General features: G+C 37.5%; 1 protein-coding gene across 1 annotated transcript in view; it reads left to right on the forward strand.

Moving 5' to 3' along the window:
* Positions 1-19,241, forward strand: part of LOC113072480 (serine protease HTRA1B-like) — a 36,971-nt gene extending 17,730 nt beyond the window's left edge. The window contains exons 4-9 of the mRNA XM_026245474.1: positions 13,685-13,879; positions 15,032-15,064; positions 15,390-15,504; positions 15,621-15,678; positions 15,842-15,937; positions 17,800-19,241. Coding sequence (XP_026101259.1) covers positions 13,685-13,879; positions 15,032-15,064; positions 15,390-15,504; positions 15,621-15,678; positions 15,842-15,937; positions 17,800-17,968 — 666 coding nt within the window. The 3' untranslated portion in view covers positions 17,969-19,241. The remainder of the gene's footprint in view (positions 1-13,684; positions 13,880-15,031; positions 15,065-15,389; positions 15,505-15,620; positions 15,679-15,841; positions 15,938-17,799) is intronic.
* Positions 19,242-20,958: the final 1,717 nt, after the last annotated feature.

Raw genomic sequence — 20,958 nt, forward strand, 5'->3', positions numbered from 1 at the left:
CCATGTCAGAATTCCTCTTCATATTTAAAATTATATAAGAGAACAGACGTGGGAACGGTTTAAGCTGTTTATGTAAATATGCTATAGGGTCGTTACAGAGACCACCTTGTTTGTCTGGTTATTTTTGGACAGAAGTCACTTTCAAACGCATTACAGATTATTTACGATGTCAAAAGGCTCTCAATGTATCCCATCTTTGGAAAACCAAATCTGCCATAGTTTCTGCACTTACACCTGTTCTTTCTCAGGGTTGCTCACTGCGCTTTTCGATCCAATCTGATTTCTTGTTTTCTTATTCCCACCAAATTCCTCAAATCAGAGAGAACATTGCAGCCTAAACCAACAACATTTCACATTCCAAAAGCAGTTTGATGGACTTGATGACCTTGTTTTAGACCGCATGTTGGATGTAATGCACTTAGACCTGTATCTTGCATCTGCATTGAAGCAGCCAACAGTATGCACTATGTCTGTTGCAGTATTCCTTGCAGTATTCATTCAGGCTGCATTCATAAGCACTGAGAGACTTTGTAGCAGCGTCACAGAAGCAGCACTGCAAGTATAGTTAAGTGCTTCACCTATTTTTGCTGTGCGTAGCACATTAACTGTGATGGATGTCCAAGAATCATGGCCCTGCTGCTGCTAAGAGACAGACCTAACCTTGGATGAGAAAAGCATATCCTACAGAGATGCAGAGGAAAACAGATGCCAGTAGAGCATGTTACTCTTTGAGTTCCAGTTTGTGTCACGTAAATGTTATAGACAGGTCTCGACAGGCCACATCAGGGTGAGAGAGGTGAGGGGAAATATCTGGGAAGGATGACTAACAACACAGAGTCAACTGCATTCAGATCTGGTTCTTGATCCTTCTGAAACATCAGTGTACGTGGGGGAATGTTTAAGAGAATGTGCATATCTACTGTCTATAAAATCTGGGTCACAATGCAAGCTTTGGCAAGAGGAAGTGTGTGTCGGAATACATTTCCACTCTAGGTCTGTGAATACAGAGCTGTCTTTATTTAACAGCTGTTCTTTTGTTCACCAAACAAATTGCTCGTAGATGAAATAGATATATCTATTAGATGGTTGTTAGTGAATTCATGCAAGTTCTGGTTTACGGATTTCTTCAATATCAATGATGCATTGTTGCACTCAAGAATCACGAACGTGCAAAACATTAATTATTCAAATTAACTGAGAAAAAATATGCAATTGAATGCAGTTGCTGATATTTATATGGCCAAAAGTACACTTAGAATGACAGACTACTTACATAAAATGCATATAAATATCAGTTGCCACTATATATTTCCCAATGTCTTTGGTTGGTTTTTAAATGTGTAGTATTATGATTATGATTATAAAACTAAAACTTAATAATGATGATCAGAACACCTTTACAACCACTTTGCAACTCTCAGCCAAACAAACACCTTAGTATTCTTGTTTTCTATAGGGGCAGGTACCACTTGCACATTCTTCCATAGAGTCAGAGACCAAGTCTAGTGTTACAATGAATAAAATCAATTAGAATTTTCAATATGGAGGCTCTAGTTAAATAAATCCAAATAAAATTGCCAGTTGATAAAAATCTGGTCTTTATTTGACACTTGAATTCAACCTTTTCTCTCTACTGCATATGCACATTGGCTGGACCAGCTTGAAATATGTGTAACTTAAGAGTTTACCATTATATGTCAGATTTGATAGCTGACTAGAATTCTATTCCTTGAAATACGGAATGGAAATATAAGTTTGGAACCTGTCCTTGCATATGTTCCACTAATGGAATGGATGGCCACTAAGTGAATTGATCTGCCTTGAAAGGGATTTTGATAGAATTTAAAGATGGATTATGGATACCACTGAATCTCAGACTGCCACAGAAATATAAAATCTACATTTTGAATTTTTGTTGGTGTAGAAAAAACCCTGAGCTACAAGTCTGGGCCTTTGTTTTTTAATTAAGATAAAAACCACTTCCACTCCTATTAATTAAAAGTCATTGCATTGGAGTTAATTCTCAGAAAAGATCTCAGATCTATCCATTTTATTGTATTATAGCATCACATTTAAAGTGTGGACCAATTGTTCTGTCTGGAATTCCCCTTAAAAGTAATTTGGAAAGCCCTGATTGCAAGATTCCAGTCAATAACAAGTTATTAATGTCAATGCACTGAAAAGATCATCTGAAGATTATCATTGCTCATTTGCAACACCAACATGCTACCCTGGTACTGTTATACCTTATGTTCTTCACAGATGTAAACAGGCCCCATTAGTGGAAATCTGAATTTGAGGACACATGTCTCATAAAATCTGGGTCAGGAATTGGTTAAGATCCGTGTAGTGCAGAAGTCTTGCTCGGACACATCTTCCTCACTCATCAGAGCAATAAAAGCGAGCCCTTCAAAGTCTCACTGTTGACATTCAGTTGCTCATACAAATGAGGGTAAATATTTCTTGGGTAAACTGCAGCTGGATTTAATTATTTTTGTGTGTTTACTTTTCCCGTGGTTAATGCATACCGTAAAGCTAGTCTGCGAACATCAGTGCTGGCGGTTTTGCACTCAAAGCTGATCGATGCCAGTTGAAAGACATACAAGGAGTCTTGGCATCCTTTGGGGAGTGTTTGGGAGACAAAGTCTGGCAGACATGCAGTCATCATTCATCCTTGGTTGTTTCAGCACATATTTGAAAGGGTTTAGTCTTGTCTTCCAAGAAAGCAGTCTTGCTGAGTTCTTCCATGAAGGGGCAAGGCACCAAAATTGGGTCAGACCCCTTATTGCAAAGACAAATATTTCTGCCATTCAGAGTGATAAATTCTGACATCTATTGTATTAGAGTGATGCCTGGCTTTTCATTTAAATTGATAAAGTGATGCTAAATGCTAATATTTGGGGAAAACAGTCTGTCCATATACAGTCAGAAATTTCTAAACTGTGAGTTTGACCCACTCAAGGATGACTGTGACTTTGGAAACACCAGCCCAATGGGATCTGATTTACGGTTGCTGAGAAACAGGAAGAGCCAGTCGAAGATTCCTGTTCTTTTTGGCAGAACATGGGAGTTTTAAAGGGCTCAGCTGGGATTGATTTGCTCTAGATGGAAGTTTTGCTCTCAATCCATATCATGTGTCCTTTGACTCAAAATCCTTTTCAAAACAATTGAATTATTTACAGAAAGGTTGTCTCATCCAATATGTGTTTATGCATGTAGACTGGATCAGGAGAGGATATTGCATAGTTGTTTATAGCCATTTTTTAACCAATATAACCAATGAGGCCATGCTAAAATTATGTTTTTTCAGATCGCACTAAGACAGGAAGAATGCCATTACAATAACATCCATACAATATGGATGGTTATCCCATCATCTTTATGGGTGGGCTGAGAGAACTTCTTCAACATTGAAAACAAGTAGTCTTATATCCCCAGGATGCTTTCAGACAGCATATACTTGGTCATATACAGCTATGGTTCAAGGCAAATAGCTTTAAGGACCCCATGAAATCAAACGTTTTATGGAAATTTAGTATGGAATTGAACTGGCTTAGAACACATTTGCTACTGCTAAGGGGCAGTACTGTTAAATCACATTTAATGGTAAAGGAAGATGTACAGACCCAAAATAAGAATTAAAAAATTAATTTTGATATGTCAGTTTCTCTGTATCCTCATTTATGCATTTGGCAGACACTTTTATTAAATTTTTTGTACTTATATTTGGCAAACTATAATAATTCCAATTAGATCTAGGTCATGTTTGACAGTTGTGTCCAGAATGTTAACACAGTACAAGGGTTAAAGAAAACAATCTTGTATTTAGATATGCAGCAATTCCCAGTAACCCCTTTCTAAATGGAACATCTTGAGTCTGCTGAGCAAACTGAGTCATGGGCTAAAGTTTCAGCTTTGATACTCAAGAGAAAAACATCAGTTCAGATTGGACCTACATGGAGGCAGAGTTGTCAGAAATCAGGCCAGTTGTTTTGCCCTGTGGAAACAGTCCTGTAAAATCTGACTCATCAGTTGGGATAATTCATCTCTGTGGATCTGGCAGGGGTTGTTCGTTTTCTTTTCTCAGAGCATTTTCTAAATTCACTTCAATGATCCACTTGTAAAGAGATTAGAGGGATTTAATGAAAAAGTCGTCAAATCCGCTTCCACTCTTACAGACAGCAGAAGCTGATTAAATTACCCGTTAGGATGATCAGTGAACATTATGTTTTGGTTATAGCTGATTGATGGGAAATTAAACTAAAATAATATTGCTTGTCAAACACTTCAAATGGAATATTTGGATTTAAAAAAATCAACAGAAAAACAATAAATAAAGTACAATAATTGAAATAAATGAAAAATATAATGTAAATTATATATAGATATTCAATATAAAATATAATGAATGAAATCCAATGCATGTAAAGAGTAAATAAATGATAATAAATTGTATGCCTCTAGATGAATTGTAGCTATTATTATGCAAGTTAAATAATTTTTTTTTATTCAAACAATATATTAGTCTCAAAGTTTCTAAAATCTAATGCTTGTATAAAATTCTATATAAATATTAAATGTAAAAAATAATGAATAAAATACTTAAAAATTCAATATAATACATGTAAATATTAATATAAATTGTACACATCAAACAGAATTGTAGATATTATTAAGGGAGTAAAACTTAAATTTTAAGACTAGAAATGTTTTGTTTATTCAAACATTATATTATTGTCAAAATATGCAGAGTTGTATGCCTATACTATATAAAATACTTTATAAATATAAAAATAAGGAATAAATTGCAATAAATGTAAAACAATAAATGATACAGTCATATTTACATAATGATTTAATATTTTATACATTTAAATGATAAAAAATAGACATGATTCTACACCTTATTGACACATTCCAAATCTCTGAATTTCACAAGGAGCCCTTGACCGTCATTTGCTGACCCCATATGACCCCCTGATCACCTTTCACCAGTTTGCGCAGTTCAGCTCTTCATCTGGTACAATCAGAACTAAATGTCATTGTCCAATACTTTTTGAGGACCACTCATCAAAGAGTAAAGTGTCAGATTTTAAGCTGATGGAGAAATTCAAGTCCTGACTGCTTAGTCCTGACCGTTTAAGAGCAATGAGGAACAAATCCTCATCATTAAAGTCCCCATCAAATGATTTAATGAATATTGTTTTATTTTCTTCACTGACCAATTTTCCTTTGAAACAGTAAGTTAGAAGTATGAACGCTGTTACAAGACTATTACTTTAGGGGGATGACACAACTTCTCTTTCTGTTTTGCACTGGTGCAATAAAGTGAAGATCAAAGGAGTCAAATGATGCCTTTCGAAAACAATTCAAACGGTTGCAGTATCAGAGAAACTAGAGAAGGGATACATTTAATGAATTGAATTGAATTGAAATGTATGTGTCCCTGGACCACAAAACCAGTCACAAGGGTAAATTTTTCAAAATTGAGATTTTATACCTGTATGTCTAGATAAGCTTTCCATTGTTGTATGTATGTTTTGTTAGGATAGGACAATATTTGCCCGAGATACAGCTATTTAAAAAAATTGGAATCTAAGTGTGCAAAAAAATCTAAATATTGAGAAAATCATCTTTAAATTTGTCCAAATTAAGTTCTTAGCAATGCAAATTACTAATCAAAAATGAAGTTTTAATACATTTACAGTAGGAAATGTACAAAATGTCTTCATGGAACATGATCTTTACTTGATATCCTAATGATTTTGACCCATACAATGTATTTTTTGCTATTGCTACAAATATACCCCAGTGACTTAAAACTGGTTTTGTGGTCCAGGGTCACATATGTTGTTTTAAAAACAACCGCACGTGTATTTTGAAGACTAAACTTAGCAAAAATAACTAATTTGGTGCAGGATGCAAGCCAGCTGCCTTTGAGCATGATTGTAGGCTGTCAGATGCAGTTGGAGGTTGTGGGATTGAGTGAAGGGATATAACAGTAGTGTGTTATCTTTAGCTAAATATTGTGCATCTACAAACAAGGCCGCCTAATGCTCAGCAAGCATTCTCCCATATTCCTTCCACTATGTTTTAAAAAATATGGGCTTGTTTCTCTTATCTGTCCTCCTGTATCCTCTGTTAGGTTTTCAGTTAGCCCTTAAAGGAACACTCCGACTTTTTGGGACTTAAGCTTATTCACAGTTTCCCCCAGAGTTAGATAAGTCCATACATACCTTTTTCATTTCTGTGCGTTCTGTAAGTGTTATTTGAGGCACCCCCCGCTAGCCTAGCTTAGCACAAAGACTGTATGTAAATGGATACTGTTAGCATAGTAATCCCAATAAGTGACAAAATAATGTAAAGATTTTCCTATTTACATGTTGTGATCTGTATAATCACAGTGTGAACAAATAACAAGGCTATATGAGACAGAGACCATTTTTAATTGTATAAATGCTGGGAACTATATTCTCACTAGGTGTAGGAGCACAGCTAACGTTACTCGGGCGGAGTGGCTACTTGGGCGGAGTGATTAGCGCAGCACCCGAGACGTGCAGTGGTGAGGAGCAGAGTGTTCGCTCAGAGTTGGAGTAATAGAGTCATCAATTACTAGATAGTACATTTATAGTGTACAATCATGGGTGTTTGCTGTATTGTAAAGAGCTGCGACAATAAACAGGGGAGACCAGGTAATACTATGATGTTTCATAGAATTCCAACCAAAAACGCTGACCTGATGATTCGATGGCTACTTGTTCCAAACACACCTGTAAACACCATCACGAAGTATTTCGTTCGCTCTGAACATTTTACTGTGGATGACTATTTTGAAAAAAATGCATGTTGCCACACGGACCATGAAAGATGTGCTAAAGGATGCAGCAATCCAGACAGGACAAATTGGATCACCTGTTGCTGCGGTAAGTGTTCCGTTATGTTTTGAGATGACTAACATTAGCCATACTGTAACTGTGCCATGCTAATGTAATATAACATTAGTAGTGACACTATTACGTGAATAGGGGCTCCGTGTATCCCCTTTATTGTTATTATTGTGTTGTCATGAACACACTGCTCGTGATCATTATAACAAAATCACTTACTTGGTGGACAGCTGACCATTAGGTTCACTCGGCATGGGGCGTTTCTTCCAGTTGATCTTGTCACAATGGGGAAAAAAAGCGACAACTGCCGGGTGTTTTAGGGCAGAGAAATCTTTCGTGGTAGTCACGCAAATATTTTGATTGTCATCAAGCCTTGACATTGATGGCAATACCCGGTCCCATTCATTACAACAAAGGCACTCGGTTCTGTCGGCATAGATTGGCACGTTCCACATTTACAGCACCAGTCTGTGTTCGTTCTGATTCTCCCTTCGACATCTTGTCTTACAGCTTCCAAAGTCTGTAACTCCTCGTCTGTATATTCTAGCTCAAAACTATATGATTCTGGATCTTGGTTTGAAACACAGTAAAATTCCTCTGAGTCTGACAATTCCTCAAAGTCAGCCATGATCACGAGTCACGTCTAGCTAGTCACTTGTTTTGTTTACGGAACCATCAACAGCGCGTCTCGTGTGCTGCGCTAATCACTCTGCCCGAGTAGCCACTCCGCCCGAGTAACATTAGCTGTGCTCCTACGGCTAGTGAGAATATAGTTCCCAGTATTTATACGATTAAAAATGGCCTCTGTCTCATATAGCCTTGTTATTTGTACACGCTGTGACTATACAGATCACAACATGGAAATAGGAAAATGTTTGCATTATTTTGTCACTTATTGGGATTACTATGCTAACAGTATCCATTTACATCCAGTCTTTGTGCTAAGCTAGGCTAGCGGTGGGTGCGTCAAATAACACTTACAGAACGCACAGAAATGAAAAAGGTATGTATGGACTTATCTAACTCTGGAGGATACTGTGAATAAGCTAAAGTCCCAAAAATTCGGAGTGTTCCTTTAAGATACTATTATTTTTTTTATTTTTTATTTTTTTTGTATATGCTGCACACTTAATTTTATTTTGGATTTGATTTGTTGTTAATTTAAATGTAATAATATATATTTTTCTTTATATTTTTACTTATCCATCATACTTCCCAAATTTGTTCTATCACCCGAACCCCTTAGGTGTGTAATATATACCTGAAGTACTCACTGTTCTGTTCCTTATGTTGTCCGGTATTGTTGGATGTTACCCTTGTGTGTGAGACTGTGATGAGTGGGGCGGGGCTGAGAGCCATGGGAACGGAACGAGTGGAGTGATTGGAAATGAGCGACACCAGCTCGACCCACCGGTCTCGAGTCCCACGGAGGAGATAGAAGGATATAAAACAGGAGCGACGACAGTGAAGGACGAGAGAGGACCAGGCCTGGATTTATTTAGCATTTTGATTTTGTCTGTTTTGTCTTTATTTTATTATTAAAGTCATTTTGATTGTCTGCCGGTTCCCGCATCCTTCTTCCCGTGATCATGGAGTTTTAACATTGTTACATTGGTGCCGAAACCTGGGAGGAAGTAGGGACGCTCTGCCGAAGATCCCTCGCCACTGGGGTGAACCCGCGGTGCCATCGAGCAGGCGTAGCAGTCTGGCTCCGTGGAAGCTGGAGGCGGTGGGCTGGAGTGAGTTGCCGGTCGCCCTCTCTCCCCTCTCTCATCTCTGTCGCTCCTCATTCTTCCATCTCCTTTTCTCTCTTCTCGTCTGACCTACCCCCAAGTTCCCTCAGGTCACCGTGAGCGGTCCCCCCCAGGGGGGGAGTAGAGCGCAGTCTCAGGAGTACCCCCCGTCCTGCGAGGGGGGTATGTGATGAGTGGGGCAGGGCCAAGAGCCGTGGGAACGGAGCGAGTCCCACGATAAAACAGGAGCGACGACAGTGAAGGACGAGAGAGGACCAGGCCTGGGATTTATTTTGTGTTTTGATTTTGTTTGTGCGTGGCAGTCGTCCATGAGGGGCTGCTGCGCTTTTTTGTGTTTACTTTGATTAAAGTCTTATTTGATTGTCCGTTGGTTCTTGCCTCCTTCTTCCCATGAAAGAACATTGTTACAGAGACCTTCTTCATCTTGTGGATTATCATTAAAAGGATTTGTTTCTATTATCTTCATCATGCCTTCATCATCCTTGCAGCAGTCGTGTAACAGAATACCAGACCAAAAATCAAGTGGCATTGTTTACCCCCTGATTATTTTCCATTTTTGAAAGTTTTACTTTTGTTAGCTATGACCCACCATCCCAAATTCAGGAGCAGGGGGATCTACCTCTTGAGTTCCACATGATGGTCTTTGTGGAGATCACCAACCGTACCAACCATAAGCTAGAGCTGGACTCAGAGGGAAATATGGATTTATGTTGTGATTAGTCACCTCTTCTTCCATCATCCTGTGAATCTTCTATACCATCAGTCTGCCCCATCTGCCTGCCCTGTGCTATCTGTCTGTCTTGTCTCGACCATGGAGGTAGTTCCACTGTCCCTAGCGCTCCCGATGTTGGGAGTGGCCATATGGTGTGTGTGGGCAGCACACACTGTTCCAGAAACCCCAGACTGTCATGAACTCCCACCCAGTCTCCCTCTCCCACCTCCTCTAATTATTCTGTCATCTTCTGCCCCACTGCATTCTGTTAGCCCCACAGCTCACCCTTAGCCCACCATCGGTGATGTGGGTTCGCCGTGTTGTTGTGTCTGGAAGATCACTTGTCTATGCCACCAGCTTCTAAGTCCTAGACTCTTCCTCAGCTTGTCGATCGAACGGCTCTACCATGGTTCTTAGCTCCCTCTTCTCTACTGTGGCCCATCAGTCCACCAGCTCTGCCAGGCTCCCTTGGCCCTCCAGCTCCACCTTGCTCAGTCATTGACCCGCCATTGCCCCCTGGAGTCATCATCCCTTCCTCCTCCCTGGCTTCTCCCTCCATCATATCCACCCTAGTTATCTCCACCTCATCCTCCTCCCAAACTGTCTCCCTCCCTCCCTCCTTTGTTCGTCCTTCTACGGTGCGAGGTTGATGTTCTATTTTCTTCATTGTGCCTTCATCTTCCTTTCAGCAGTCGTGTGACAATAATATTATAATAAAAAAATAATATTATTATTTTAACTCCAATGATAGAAATAATGTAGACAGAAATATACTACTGGTGTTCTGTAAAATAAAAATATCTATATAATTGATCGTTATAATTATTTTATTTTACTCTACAAGGTAAATTACTGAAAATACAATTTCAGTTTTATTTTTAATATTTTATTTTTTTTATTTTTTTTTTGCATTTGATTCTGTTAATTAATAGCTTTACATCAAACCTCCTGCAGTTCCCAGTTCCCCGAAACTGTTTTTGCCACCATAATAAAGCAGATAGCACCTCCTGACTTAATCAGCTGTGTGATTTGAGTAACATGAAAAAGGTTCAGTACTTTAGGTTTGGGCTTTATTCAAAACACTAAGCCAAAGTATAAGCAGAAGTAATAGTGATGGTGGACTTAGCACACAGATAACATGTTTCCCAAATGTCATTCCATCATTTCTGTCAAATCTCCTCTTCCCTTAATAAGAATACCATCATTTCTATTCCAGCATCTGGAATTATCCTTAGGCTACAAGCTGACTGCTGTAAATACCAGTAGAGATGCAGATACAGACTACTATATGAGACTTTAAAAGGACATCCTTTAAAAATCATATTTAAGTACAGGCAAACTATATATATTATTTCAGAATATACCTTTAAATGTTTTGTGAGTTTCAACAGATACATTCCACCCAAGGCTAGCTTGGTGATATGAGCAATCTCTTTTCTGTATTGCATTTTTTTCTTCATTTCCTCCCTCTTTTCCTGTTGCCAGAAGGGGAGTGGTGTTAAAATCTCAAGACTGAAAAGGGAGGATCTAACCATACAGCTGGGGCCACCACAGACATTAATTGCTCTTTGATTTAATTATTTTTTTCCCCTAAACAACCATAAGTTCACATGCAGTCTGGTACATAACCAGGACTTATCATTACAAATAATTCCACACATAAAACTAACTTAATTGACTTGATTAGATGCACTTATATTATTAATTATATTACTCATTAAAAATAACCTCATCATGCTCTGCTTTTGCACAGAACCAGATATTCTGTTTATTTAAATATTTAATATAATTTGTTGCATGTTCCTGAAGGCGGGGTTTATCTGTGTTCGTGACGTAACAGATCTGGGAAGAAGCTCGCTGTAGTACCTTACCAGCCATTAAACTGGCCAAATTTTAAAAGACGCTATCTACATTTGCATTGGACTTTCAGTGCTCCAACTTTGCAGATATTGTTTGTGCTCAAACAGCAACATTACACACTAACTCATGTTGAAAAAAGTGAAATTGCAATCAACCACCCCTTTAATGCAGTTCATTTGAATAAGTGAACAATGCCAGCCAAAACCTGGTGCACAACAAAAGATATGTTCCAAATGGACTCTGGTGTGGTTCAACTGTAATACGAACACAACACGGACCAAAGACATCTAAACCAACCAAAAACCGGATATGATATCATGCTGTGCTAAAAAGGACAAAATGCTCAAGCATACCTGATGCTTCTCATTTTTGGATCTCAGTATAGCTCATTACAGTTCAGTATAGCCGTCAAATCTACCGTCTCCTTACAGCAGATCTCTGTGTGTGCAGCAGAGGAATTCCTGCCACTGTTTTGACGTTTGGTAATTTCACTAAATATACATCTTAAAAGCTATCCAATCAGTTTGTAACTGTATCCGTATGTCATTTGTTTGGTATCTTTATGTTCAGTGGTAAAAATGACTGAATTACGTGGTCTGGGCCAAAAGAACCAAGCGAATTATATACAAGTGTAAACACAGCCTAAATGTATCTTTTCCTGCCTATGATAGCCCACAATCTTGTGCATGCATTGGTGGACAATGGAAAGAATGAAATTTTTTTTCCTCATTTCCCATTTTCTACTTAGACGTCATACTGTAGATTATTATATTACTAGAGTCATAAAAATTGATGTGGTTATCTCTAAAACTCACTTGATCTTGTCCTAGGACATTAGGTATGTTACTATGATGGCTTACAGTCACTTTGTAACCAAGTACCTTTACACAAAAACTATGATGACTGACAGAGTAGAGAGCAATATAGGCTCACTGGAAAACATGTATTTACTGACATTTCTGCAAATCTCTAAAAACATACCAATACTGTAGATATGAATGAACACTAGAGGCAGTAAAACAGCAACAACTTTTATTCCTTTTCCACACAAATTATGATTAAAGGGACAAATTTGTTAACTGCTGTCACATTCATATATTTCAGATAAAACTGAAGCACTTAGTGTGACTCATTGGACGTCTCACTTTGAAGGCCCTATCATACAGCCGGTGCAATGAGGCACAGGGCGAGACAGAAAAAAAGTTTTAGTCCTTTTTTTTTTACCACGTTGTTTAAATAGCAAATGCATTTGAGCCCATTTGTGCACCCATTGTTGTGCTGGTCTAAAAAAGCGGTGTGTTCATGTGCATTGTTGGTGCGTGATTAGCAGAAAGTTAGAAAGTTAGGAAGTAACATGGAGGACACATCCTCATCTAAACATCAGAAAGCTGTGGTCCGATTTAGGTCTCAGCAGCTGAGGTGTGTGGCTTTCTCATGTGGCTCTTAAGTCTTTCATTATCTGCAAGATCATCTATAAATGCTAAAACCACTTTACAGGCCAAGACATTGCATCAAAATCAGCACATAGAGATAAAGGTAGAGTTATTTAGCCACAATGTCAGACTTCATGTTTAGAAAACCAACTGCTGAGCAGAAGAACCTCAAACCAGCTGTGTAGTATGGTGATGAAAGCTTTATGGGTGTCTTTTTCTGTCTTATGGTCAGTTCAACTTGCCATACCACAGAGCACTTGAGGAAAATACACTCAATACACTTACAAGAGATTATTCCTCCTCTATAGGAGAGAAACTCCTTATATAAAGAATCTCCCTACATACAAAATTTCAGTTGTGAGATGAACCAGATTAGCACATCAATGAAAATAAATGGATATCAGATGGAAACTTTTGCTTTGGTCTCCTGAATCTCAGATATTTCTTCTGAAAAAAAAAAATGTTTTTTTATTTATTTGTTTGTTTTCTTGTGGGAAATTCTTAGATGTACAGAGGGGCTATTCATTCATTCATTCATTCATTCATTCAACATGAATAGTTCACCAAAAATGAAGATTTGCTGAAAATGTACTCACCACTCAGGCCATCTAAGATGTATTTGAGTTCATTTCTTCATCTAGGATGACCTAAGAATAAGTACATATTAGTTTTTGTGTTAACTATTCCTTTAATTAATTATTCTTAACATATATATATATATATACATATATATATATTGTCAAATAAATAAAACTATATATATATATATATATATATATATATATATATATATATATATATATATATATATATATATATATATATATATATATATATATATATTAATAGTTTTATTTATTTGATGAAATAAGTAACATAAAACTAATATAATTAAGTTAATTTCATTGGACATACTTGCTTCTTTAGAAAATCTATAGGCCTTACCATAATCCAGGTTTAAAAATATAACTTGAATTAAAGAATGGATAATGGCCGATGGTGTTAAAGTCTCATGCTGTATTTTATTTCATATTGCAGATGAAACTACCAGTGCTGCTGTTGGGTCGGTCAGCTGATCTGAGACCAGGCGAGTTTGTGGTCGCTATCGGCAGTCCGTTCTCCCTTCAGAACACAGTGACTACAGGCATCGTCAGCACCACCCAGAGAGGAGGCAAAGAGCTGGGCCTACGTAACTCTGACATGGACTACATCCAGACAGATGCCATCATCAATGTGAGCCCACACTGATAATCATACCAAATAATTTTGAATAAAACCGGTTAATTTAGATGTTACCATTTTTAAAAAAAAATTTTTAAGCATTCTCTGTGAAAGAGTTATTTCTACCATCATTTCGACTATAAGGGGCCGTTCACACACGCGGTGCGATGCACCCGCTTTTTCCAGGCGCGTCCGCAGCATATCGAATTAAAAACATCTCAACTTTTCAGAATGTCGCAAGCGCACCGCGAGTCATGTGACAAAAACTAACCAATCAGCTTCATCCTTTCCCGTAACAATGTTGAAAGCTCAGCTAAGATGAAGGAACTGCTGATCATAGCTGTATATGGATTGGCATTTTGCTGAAATTTCTGCGTCTTTATGGAGAGAGCACGTCATTGTTGCTTAGCAAAGGCAGACGCCTCAGGGGCGCAACTGTCCGAGCGCTTTGGAAAGAAAGAGAAAACGTCACGCATAGCGTTTTCCACGCGTTTTTAGGCGCGATATGTGAATGGCCCCTTTTGAGAGCGCATGCCGCGTGCCTACATTGGAAATAATGAACTTGCGCGCGCAAAAGACTCGATATGTGAACGGCCCCTAAAACAATACAATATGTGACTTGAATAAAATCAGTTTTTCAGTGGATAATTTACACACACCCACACACACACACAGGGGTGCTGCACAAAATCCCGGGCCCTATGCATAGGCAGTCCTAATGGGCCCCCCAATCCCTTGAAAATATATATTTCAGACTTTTCGAGGGCCCTCTCTTCCTTTGGGGCCCTGGTAATCAGTACTGGTTTTACCCCCAGTCCGACGCCCCCACACACACACCCACATATATATATATATATATATATATATATATATATATATATATATATATATATATATATATATATATATATATATATATAATATTATTATTATTACTATTATTTTTGTATACACTGGAAAAAATTGTAACCTTAAAATAGTAAAATGTAAATGACAAAGGCTAAATCATGATAGAAATAACTATTTTACAGTGCACAAATATAATATAGTACTCTGATATGTAGCGTGATATTTACATTTAGATAAATAGATATGACAGTTGCATTATCAAGAGAAAAAACGAATCAGACATTTTTTCATAAACAAACTCTTTCTGTGTTTTAGTACGGTAATTCAGGAGGGCCCCTGGTGAACCTGGTAAGATTTTTGCTTTTTGTTATGATGTCTTCTTTGTTCGTAAAAAATGAAACCAGCTACAGTCTTATGTTTTTAGTGAATTAACAGGAGTAACAGAATGCAGCCAGGGTTGATGTCTACAGCATGTCTTTATGAGCCTAGAAACATGTGTTGGCAGACCCTGTGTTAAGTCAGCCGTTATCGTAAACACATGTGTGCATGCATAATGATCAATGGCGGAAACATCCCATCGTGACAGGAAGACATCTGTGCATGCAGATGTGCCGTGTGTTTGTGTGAGTTCACATTTATACTTGTGTCTTCACTCTTGTGTCTGTTGCTGTAGGATGGTGAGGTGATAGGAATCAACACGCTGAAGGTGACAGCAGGAATATCCTTCGCTATTCCTTCTGACAAGATCCGACAATTCCTGGCTGAGTCTCACGACAGACAGGCTAAAGGTCAGGATTCAAATGTGCTAATCCCGAAACTCTTACACTGCTGATCAAAAGTTTGGAATAAATCAATAATAATTTTTTATAGTATCAATCAATAACTCTGTCATATTTGTTTTCAGGAAAAACAGCCACAAAGAAGAAGTATATCGGTGTAAGAATGATGACATTAACCCCAATGTGAGTCACAAATGCAGTGCATTTTCTTAATCCTGCAGTGTGTTTGTGATAATGGAAATAAAAATCATTTCAAATTGTATTATCCATTATACATATACATAGCAGAAGCTAGATTCAAGAAAACATGTCATTTATGTCTGTACTATGAATCTGTCACTCACAGACTTGCTAAAGAGCTAAAGGAAAAACAGAGTGACTTCCCAGATGTCACCTCTGGAGCGTATGTCATTGAAGTTATCCCGAAAACACCAGCTGAAGTGTAAGTAGCCCAGCACATGTAGCCATTAGAATTCCCCAGTTAACCAAGCATCTTCAACACGAAAAGTGGAGTAGCATGCAAGAGTGAAATCAGGTGGTTGGAGGGATGGAAAAATAATAGAAATTTGTAAAAAAAATAAAATAAAAAAAAAACAAGTGCAGTTTTTCTTTCTTTTTGTTTTTGCCGCAGTCCAGCATTGTCACATTTGATGCTCTTTTAACCATATAGATGCTTTATTTGAATACATAGCGGTTTGAACGCTTTGACCTTTCCAAAATAGTCATCTTTCTGCTGAGGCTGCAGTGCTTTCTCTTTTTTTACATTTCCCTTAGAAGTTAAGAGTTTTTATAGCTAAAATTAAATTTCATTGTGTGCGGGTGAACGTTGACTCACAAGTAGTCCACACAATTTTAGCTTATATGAGATGATGTTAGCAGTACATAAGTGGCCACTTCCTGTCATTGTGGTCAGCCAATTTAGAGCAAATTGAGTTGAATGCTGAAGCATACAGGATTTTATTTTTTTATTTTTATTTTTGTAAATGTACATCCCTTACAAAAAAGAAGTTTATTCAAGTGTACTATAAGTATACTTCTTTTAAACTAAAAATAGGAAAGTATGCTTTTAGTTTACTTTTTATATACTCCTCGGAACTATACTTAAAATGACATTTAAGTATACTTGACTTAGACTTACAATAAGTCTAAATGTATTTGAGCTATACTTGTGCTCAACAACAAAGATCTGATCTCACCTTCATCATCCAGTCTGCCTGGAATTACATGAAGAATCAGAACAAACTAAGACAGAACAAATCCAGAAGAACTGTGGCAATGTCTACAAAACACTTGAAGAAACCCTCCTACAGGGCTACAATACTGTGAAAAGTTTTAAGCACTAGTGTAAACATGCTGTAAAGTGAGCATGCTTTCAAAAATAATGTCTTAAATACATTGTGTTTATCAATTAAAGCTGCAGTCGGTAACTTTTGACGCTCTAGCGGTTAATAAACAGAACTGCTTGCGTCTTGCGGAAGAACATCGTAGCCGGAACTACTTCTCTCTGTTCATGTCTATGAAGAATCACAAAGGTACTGGGTTACTCCGCCGCGGTACCCCCGAAGCAATCTAAAATAGTCTGAATATAAACACTTATTATAGGTGCACCCTAGTGATTTAGGACAGGCTAAAAACACGGTTTGGAAAATGGATTTATGGTGTTCTCGGTTATTATATACATTTTGTAAATCTTGAACACAAAAAAAGTTATGGACCGCAGCTCTGATTGGTTGTTTCTTACCGGGAGCGGTGTATTTCTAGGACCACTGGGAGGAGCCAGAGGAGCTTGATTTTTTTCACAGATTATCTGTCTCATATTCTACTCTCGGGAGTCTCGGGACATAATGACAGGTTTACAAAAGTTACAAACTGCAGCTTTAACTTCTATTAACTGAATCAAAAAGTGTGACCACCCTACGCGTGTAAATCAACTTTAGGTACACTTGCACATAGTTTTTCAGGTAGCTTTGCAGATAGTTTTTTGTGTTTGAAGTGTTTTGAAGATATCTCCACGGTTCTTCAGGATTTAGTCTGTTCTGTTTCTTTATGTTATTCCAGACAGACTGGATGATGGTGAGATCGGATCTCTGTGTGGAGCACTGGCTGTTGTCAGACTCCTTATGCACAACAAAATCTCATTAGATCATTACAATTAATGGCAAAAGGAATGTTTGGAAATGTGAACTGATATTTCCTACTGACAAACTGCAGCAATATAAACACTCTTAAAAATAAAGTTTTCAAAAGGGTGTTTTCTAAGTTAAAATGAGTCTTGTTTTAACTGCTTTCTGTTTTGGATGCTAGTGGCGGTCTGAAAGAGAGTGACGTCATAATCAGCATTAACGGTCAGAGGATTACATCAGCAAGTGACGTCAGTACAGCCATCAAGAAAGACGACAGTCTGAGAACAGTGGTACGACGTGGCAATGAAGACGTCATCCTCACAATCATTCCTGAGGAGATTGACCCTTGACCTCCCTCATGCTCACCTATGAGCTGGTTCTCAGACTTTTACTGAGTGTTTCCGGAGCCACACTCATTCTAGAAACTTAGTGAATACTTTCCAGTCCAACCATCATCCGACATGAATATCGTTCCCAGCTTAGAACATGAAAAGTCCTTTCTCACTTTCTCCCCATATCCCCCATGTTATTTTCTGTTTATTCATCAATAAACCATCTTAGAATGAGCCCTTTGTAAATAAATATCAGAATTTAGCACTGGCTAGTTCACTATAACACTCTGAAATTTATATAATTTCTCTCTTCCAAAACCTAGTAAGCAGCCAAGGCAGGAGGATATTGTGATGAGCGGAATGATTCCATTCAAGATGGTGAAAAGAAGTTAAATGTTGATTATAATCTTATATTGTATTCATTACTGAAAACTATCTACTAAAACAATTCAGTCTAATTAAAAGTAATTGTTTTACCCAATTTTATGTGTGCAATTTATTTGTATGAAAATTACGAAAATTAACCATGGTTTTGTCATATAACAATTTTTTTGGTGGCTTGATTGCCATTTTTATAACCATAGTTTACTACAAATACCATGGTTAGACTATGCTTCTTGTAGCAAAACCATGGTTTATATGTGGTTTAACTTCGATAACCGGGATTATTTTGGTCTTCGTAAAGGGTTACTCTGATAGCACATTTATACTGTGTAGATGTCTTTTTGATGTGCATTTTTCATCTTGTTTTTACTGTTATACGTCTGTCTCTAAAATGTTTCCTGTCAGAGATTAAAAAAGACAGAAATGTCTTTTAAGATGTTTATGGTTTAGAATATATGAAAACAGATGTCTTGGAGAAATGTGTGCTATCTGGGTAGAGTATTATGCTGTTAGCTTAGCAACATGCTAACGTCTAACTTATGAAATCAGTGAGTCTCCTGTGAGTTAGATTACGTGCAGAGTTGCTGTCTATGTCGGTCACAAAAATCGGTCACATTTAAGGTTACATGGCAGCCGGTTCAGGTTTTGGAACAGAGCTTACAGTGTATTTCATCCTTATGTATACATCAGCAAGGTATCGAAAATTTGTCTCTATTCAGATTTCTTCATTTTTTTTTTTTTTATATTTACACTCAGATCTCAGACTTGACGTTATTTGAAAAATTATTGTGGGCCATTAGAGCATGACTGTTATCTTGGAATACCTATCTTCCTTAAATGTTTGTGTCTGTGTTTGTCAGACGGCAATTTCAGAAATGAAATTAAAGATGGTTAACGTTTTAAAACCGTTTCAGTGTCATACTGTTTGAATTCAGAAACATCAAGAACTTTTTCAAGGTCGATTAGAGTGATGCAATCCTAGATTTAACCAGCTCCTTGGCAAGAAAACAATCTAGCAGGGAATATTGAGGAAGTGAGGGCCCAGAACTGCTCTATTAAAGGGATAGTTCACCCAAAAATGAAAGTTTGATGTTTATCTGCATACCCCCAGGGCATCCAAGATGTTTTGTTTGACTTTGTTTCTTCAGGGGAACACAAACAAAATGGACCATTGACACTCCTAATTGAGTTTGTAGATAGAGTGGCAATGGTCTATTTGAGAGATAGCTGGCGGAAATGCACTTATATGTCTGGAATCAGAATCAGAATCAGAATCAGAAAGAGCTTTATTGCCAAGTATGCTTACACATACAAGGAATTTGTTTTAGTGACATAAGCTTCCAGTACACAGAGACAACAACACACAGAAAAAAAAAAAAAAAGAGATTTACAAATTGACAAATAAATAAGTGTATAAACAATTGTGCTATAAATGATAATGGAATAGGATTGAGTGAGATGCAGGAATGTTCTAGGATGGAGGGTTAACAAATAAATATAAGGGTATTGCACGTTTATAAGCATAAGTAGAGAACATTTAACTGTTCATGAGGTAGATTGCCTGGGGGAAGAAACTGTTCTTGTGCCTTGCTGTTCTGGTGTTTGCGGCTCTGAGGCCGGCCAGATGATGGGGTGACTTGGATGTGAGGGATCCAGAGTAAAGCAAGAAGAAGAAGAAGACATGTCATGCGCCGGCTGTTAAAAACACGCTCATGACGCGCTTAGGACAGTTTGGACATTGCAGTGAATCAGAGGTAAAAAACTATATAGATACTGTTCATTTTCATGTCTTTATACATCAGTGTATTGTCACACGTTGCAGGGTTTAATTTGGTTTTGTTTGTGTATGTGTTTTTGACTATCAAAGCCATGATTCCTATTCACTTCCATTATATGACTAACAGACTGCAACTATTTGAGTTAAAAATCTTTGTGTTCTACTGAAGAAACAAAGTGACCTACATCTTGGATGCCCTGGGGGTAAGCAGATAAACATCACATTTTCATTTTTTGGGTGAACTGTTCCTTTAACAATTCTAGAGAAGTTTATTAGAAGTTTTCATAGGGATTCTGCTGCGCAGCTGTGTCTGATCAAATCTTAACCAGTTTGTCATGTCAATACAGAAATGAATTGTAATATTTTCATGAATGGACGTCATGCTTGGCTTCATTTTAAGATAACATGTTTACTTCATAGCATTAATGATTCGTAATGTTTCATACATTACGTATCAGACTTATTATTCTTCAGTCTGCTTCACCTCACAAGCCTGAAACAGTGTGGACAGCAAAGGACACATAATAAACTCACTGAATTTGATTATACTGCAGAGCTTTATTCAAATTCACGCCACATCACTGAGCTCAGCGTTGGAGTTCTTCTAGAACATATGGGTCATATCTATAACAAATGATCTCAAAACCCACTTTAACATATTGTGTGAATATGTTTGAGAAACACGTAAATATTTTTTTTTTCTTTTACTGTGAACAAATAAATTAAGCTTGGTGGGTGTCAATAGGAAAACTGTTCCATGTCCACCAAAAGGTGTAGATCCACAAATGTCCACCATATGCCTCTAAACATAAATTTATCATACCATCATAAATCTAAAAAGATTTAT

The sequence above is a fragment of the Carassius auratus genome, unplaced genomic scaffold (genome assembly GCF_003368295.1).
Source record: "Carassius auratus strain Wakin unplaced genomic scaffold, ASM336829v1 scaf_tig00009130, whole genome shotgun sequence".
NCBI classification, from domain to species: domain Eukaryota; kingdom Metazoa; phylum Chordata; class Actinopteri; order Cypriniformes; family Cyprinidae; genus Carassius; species Carassius auratus.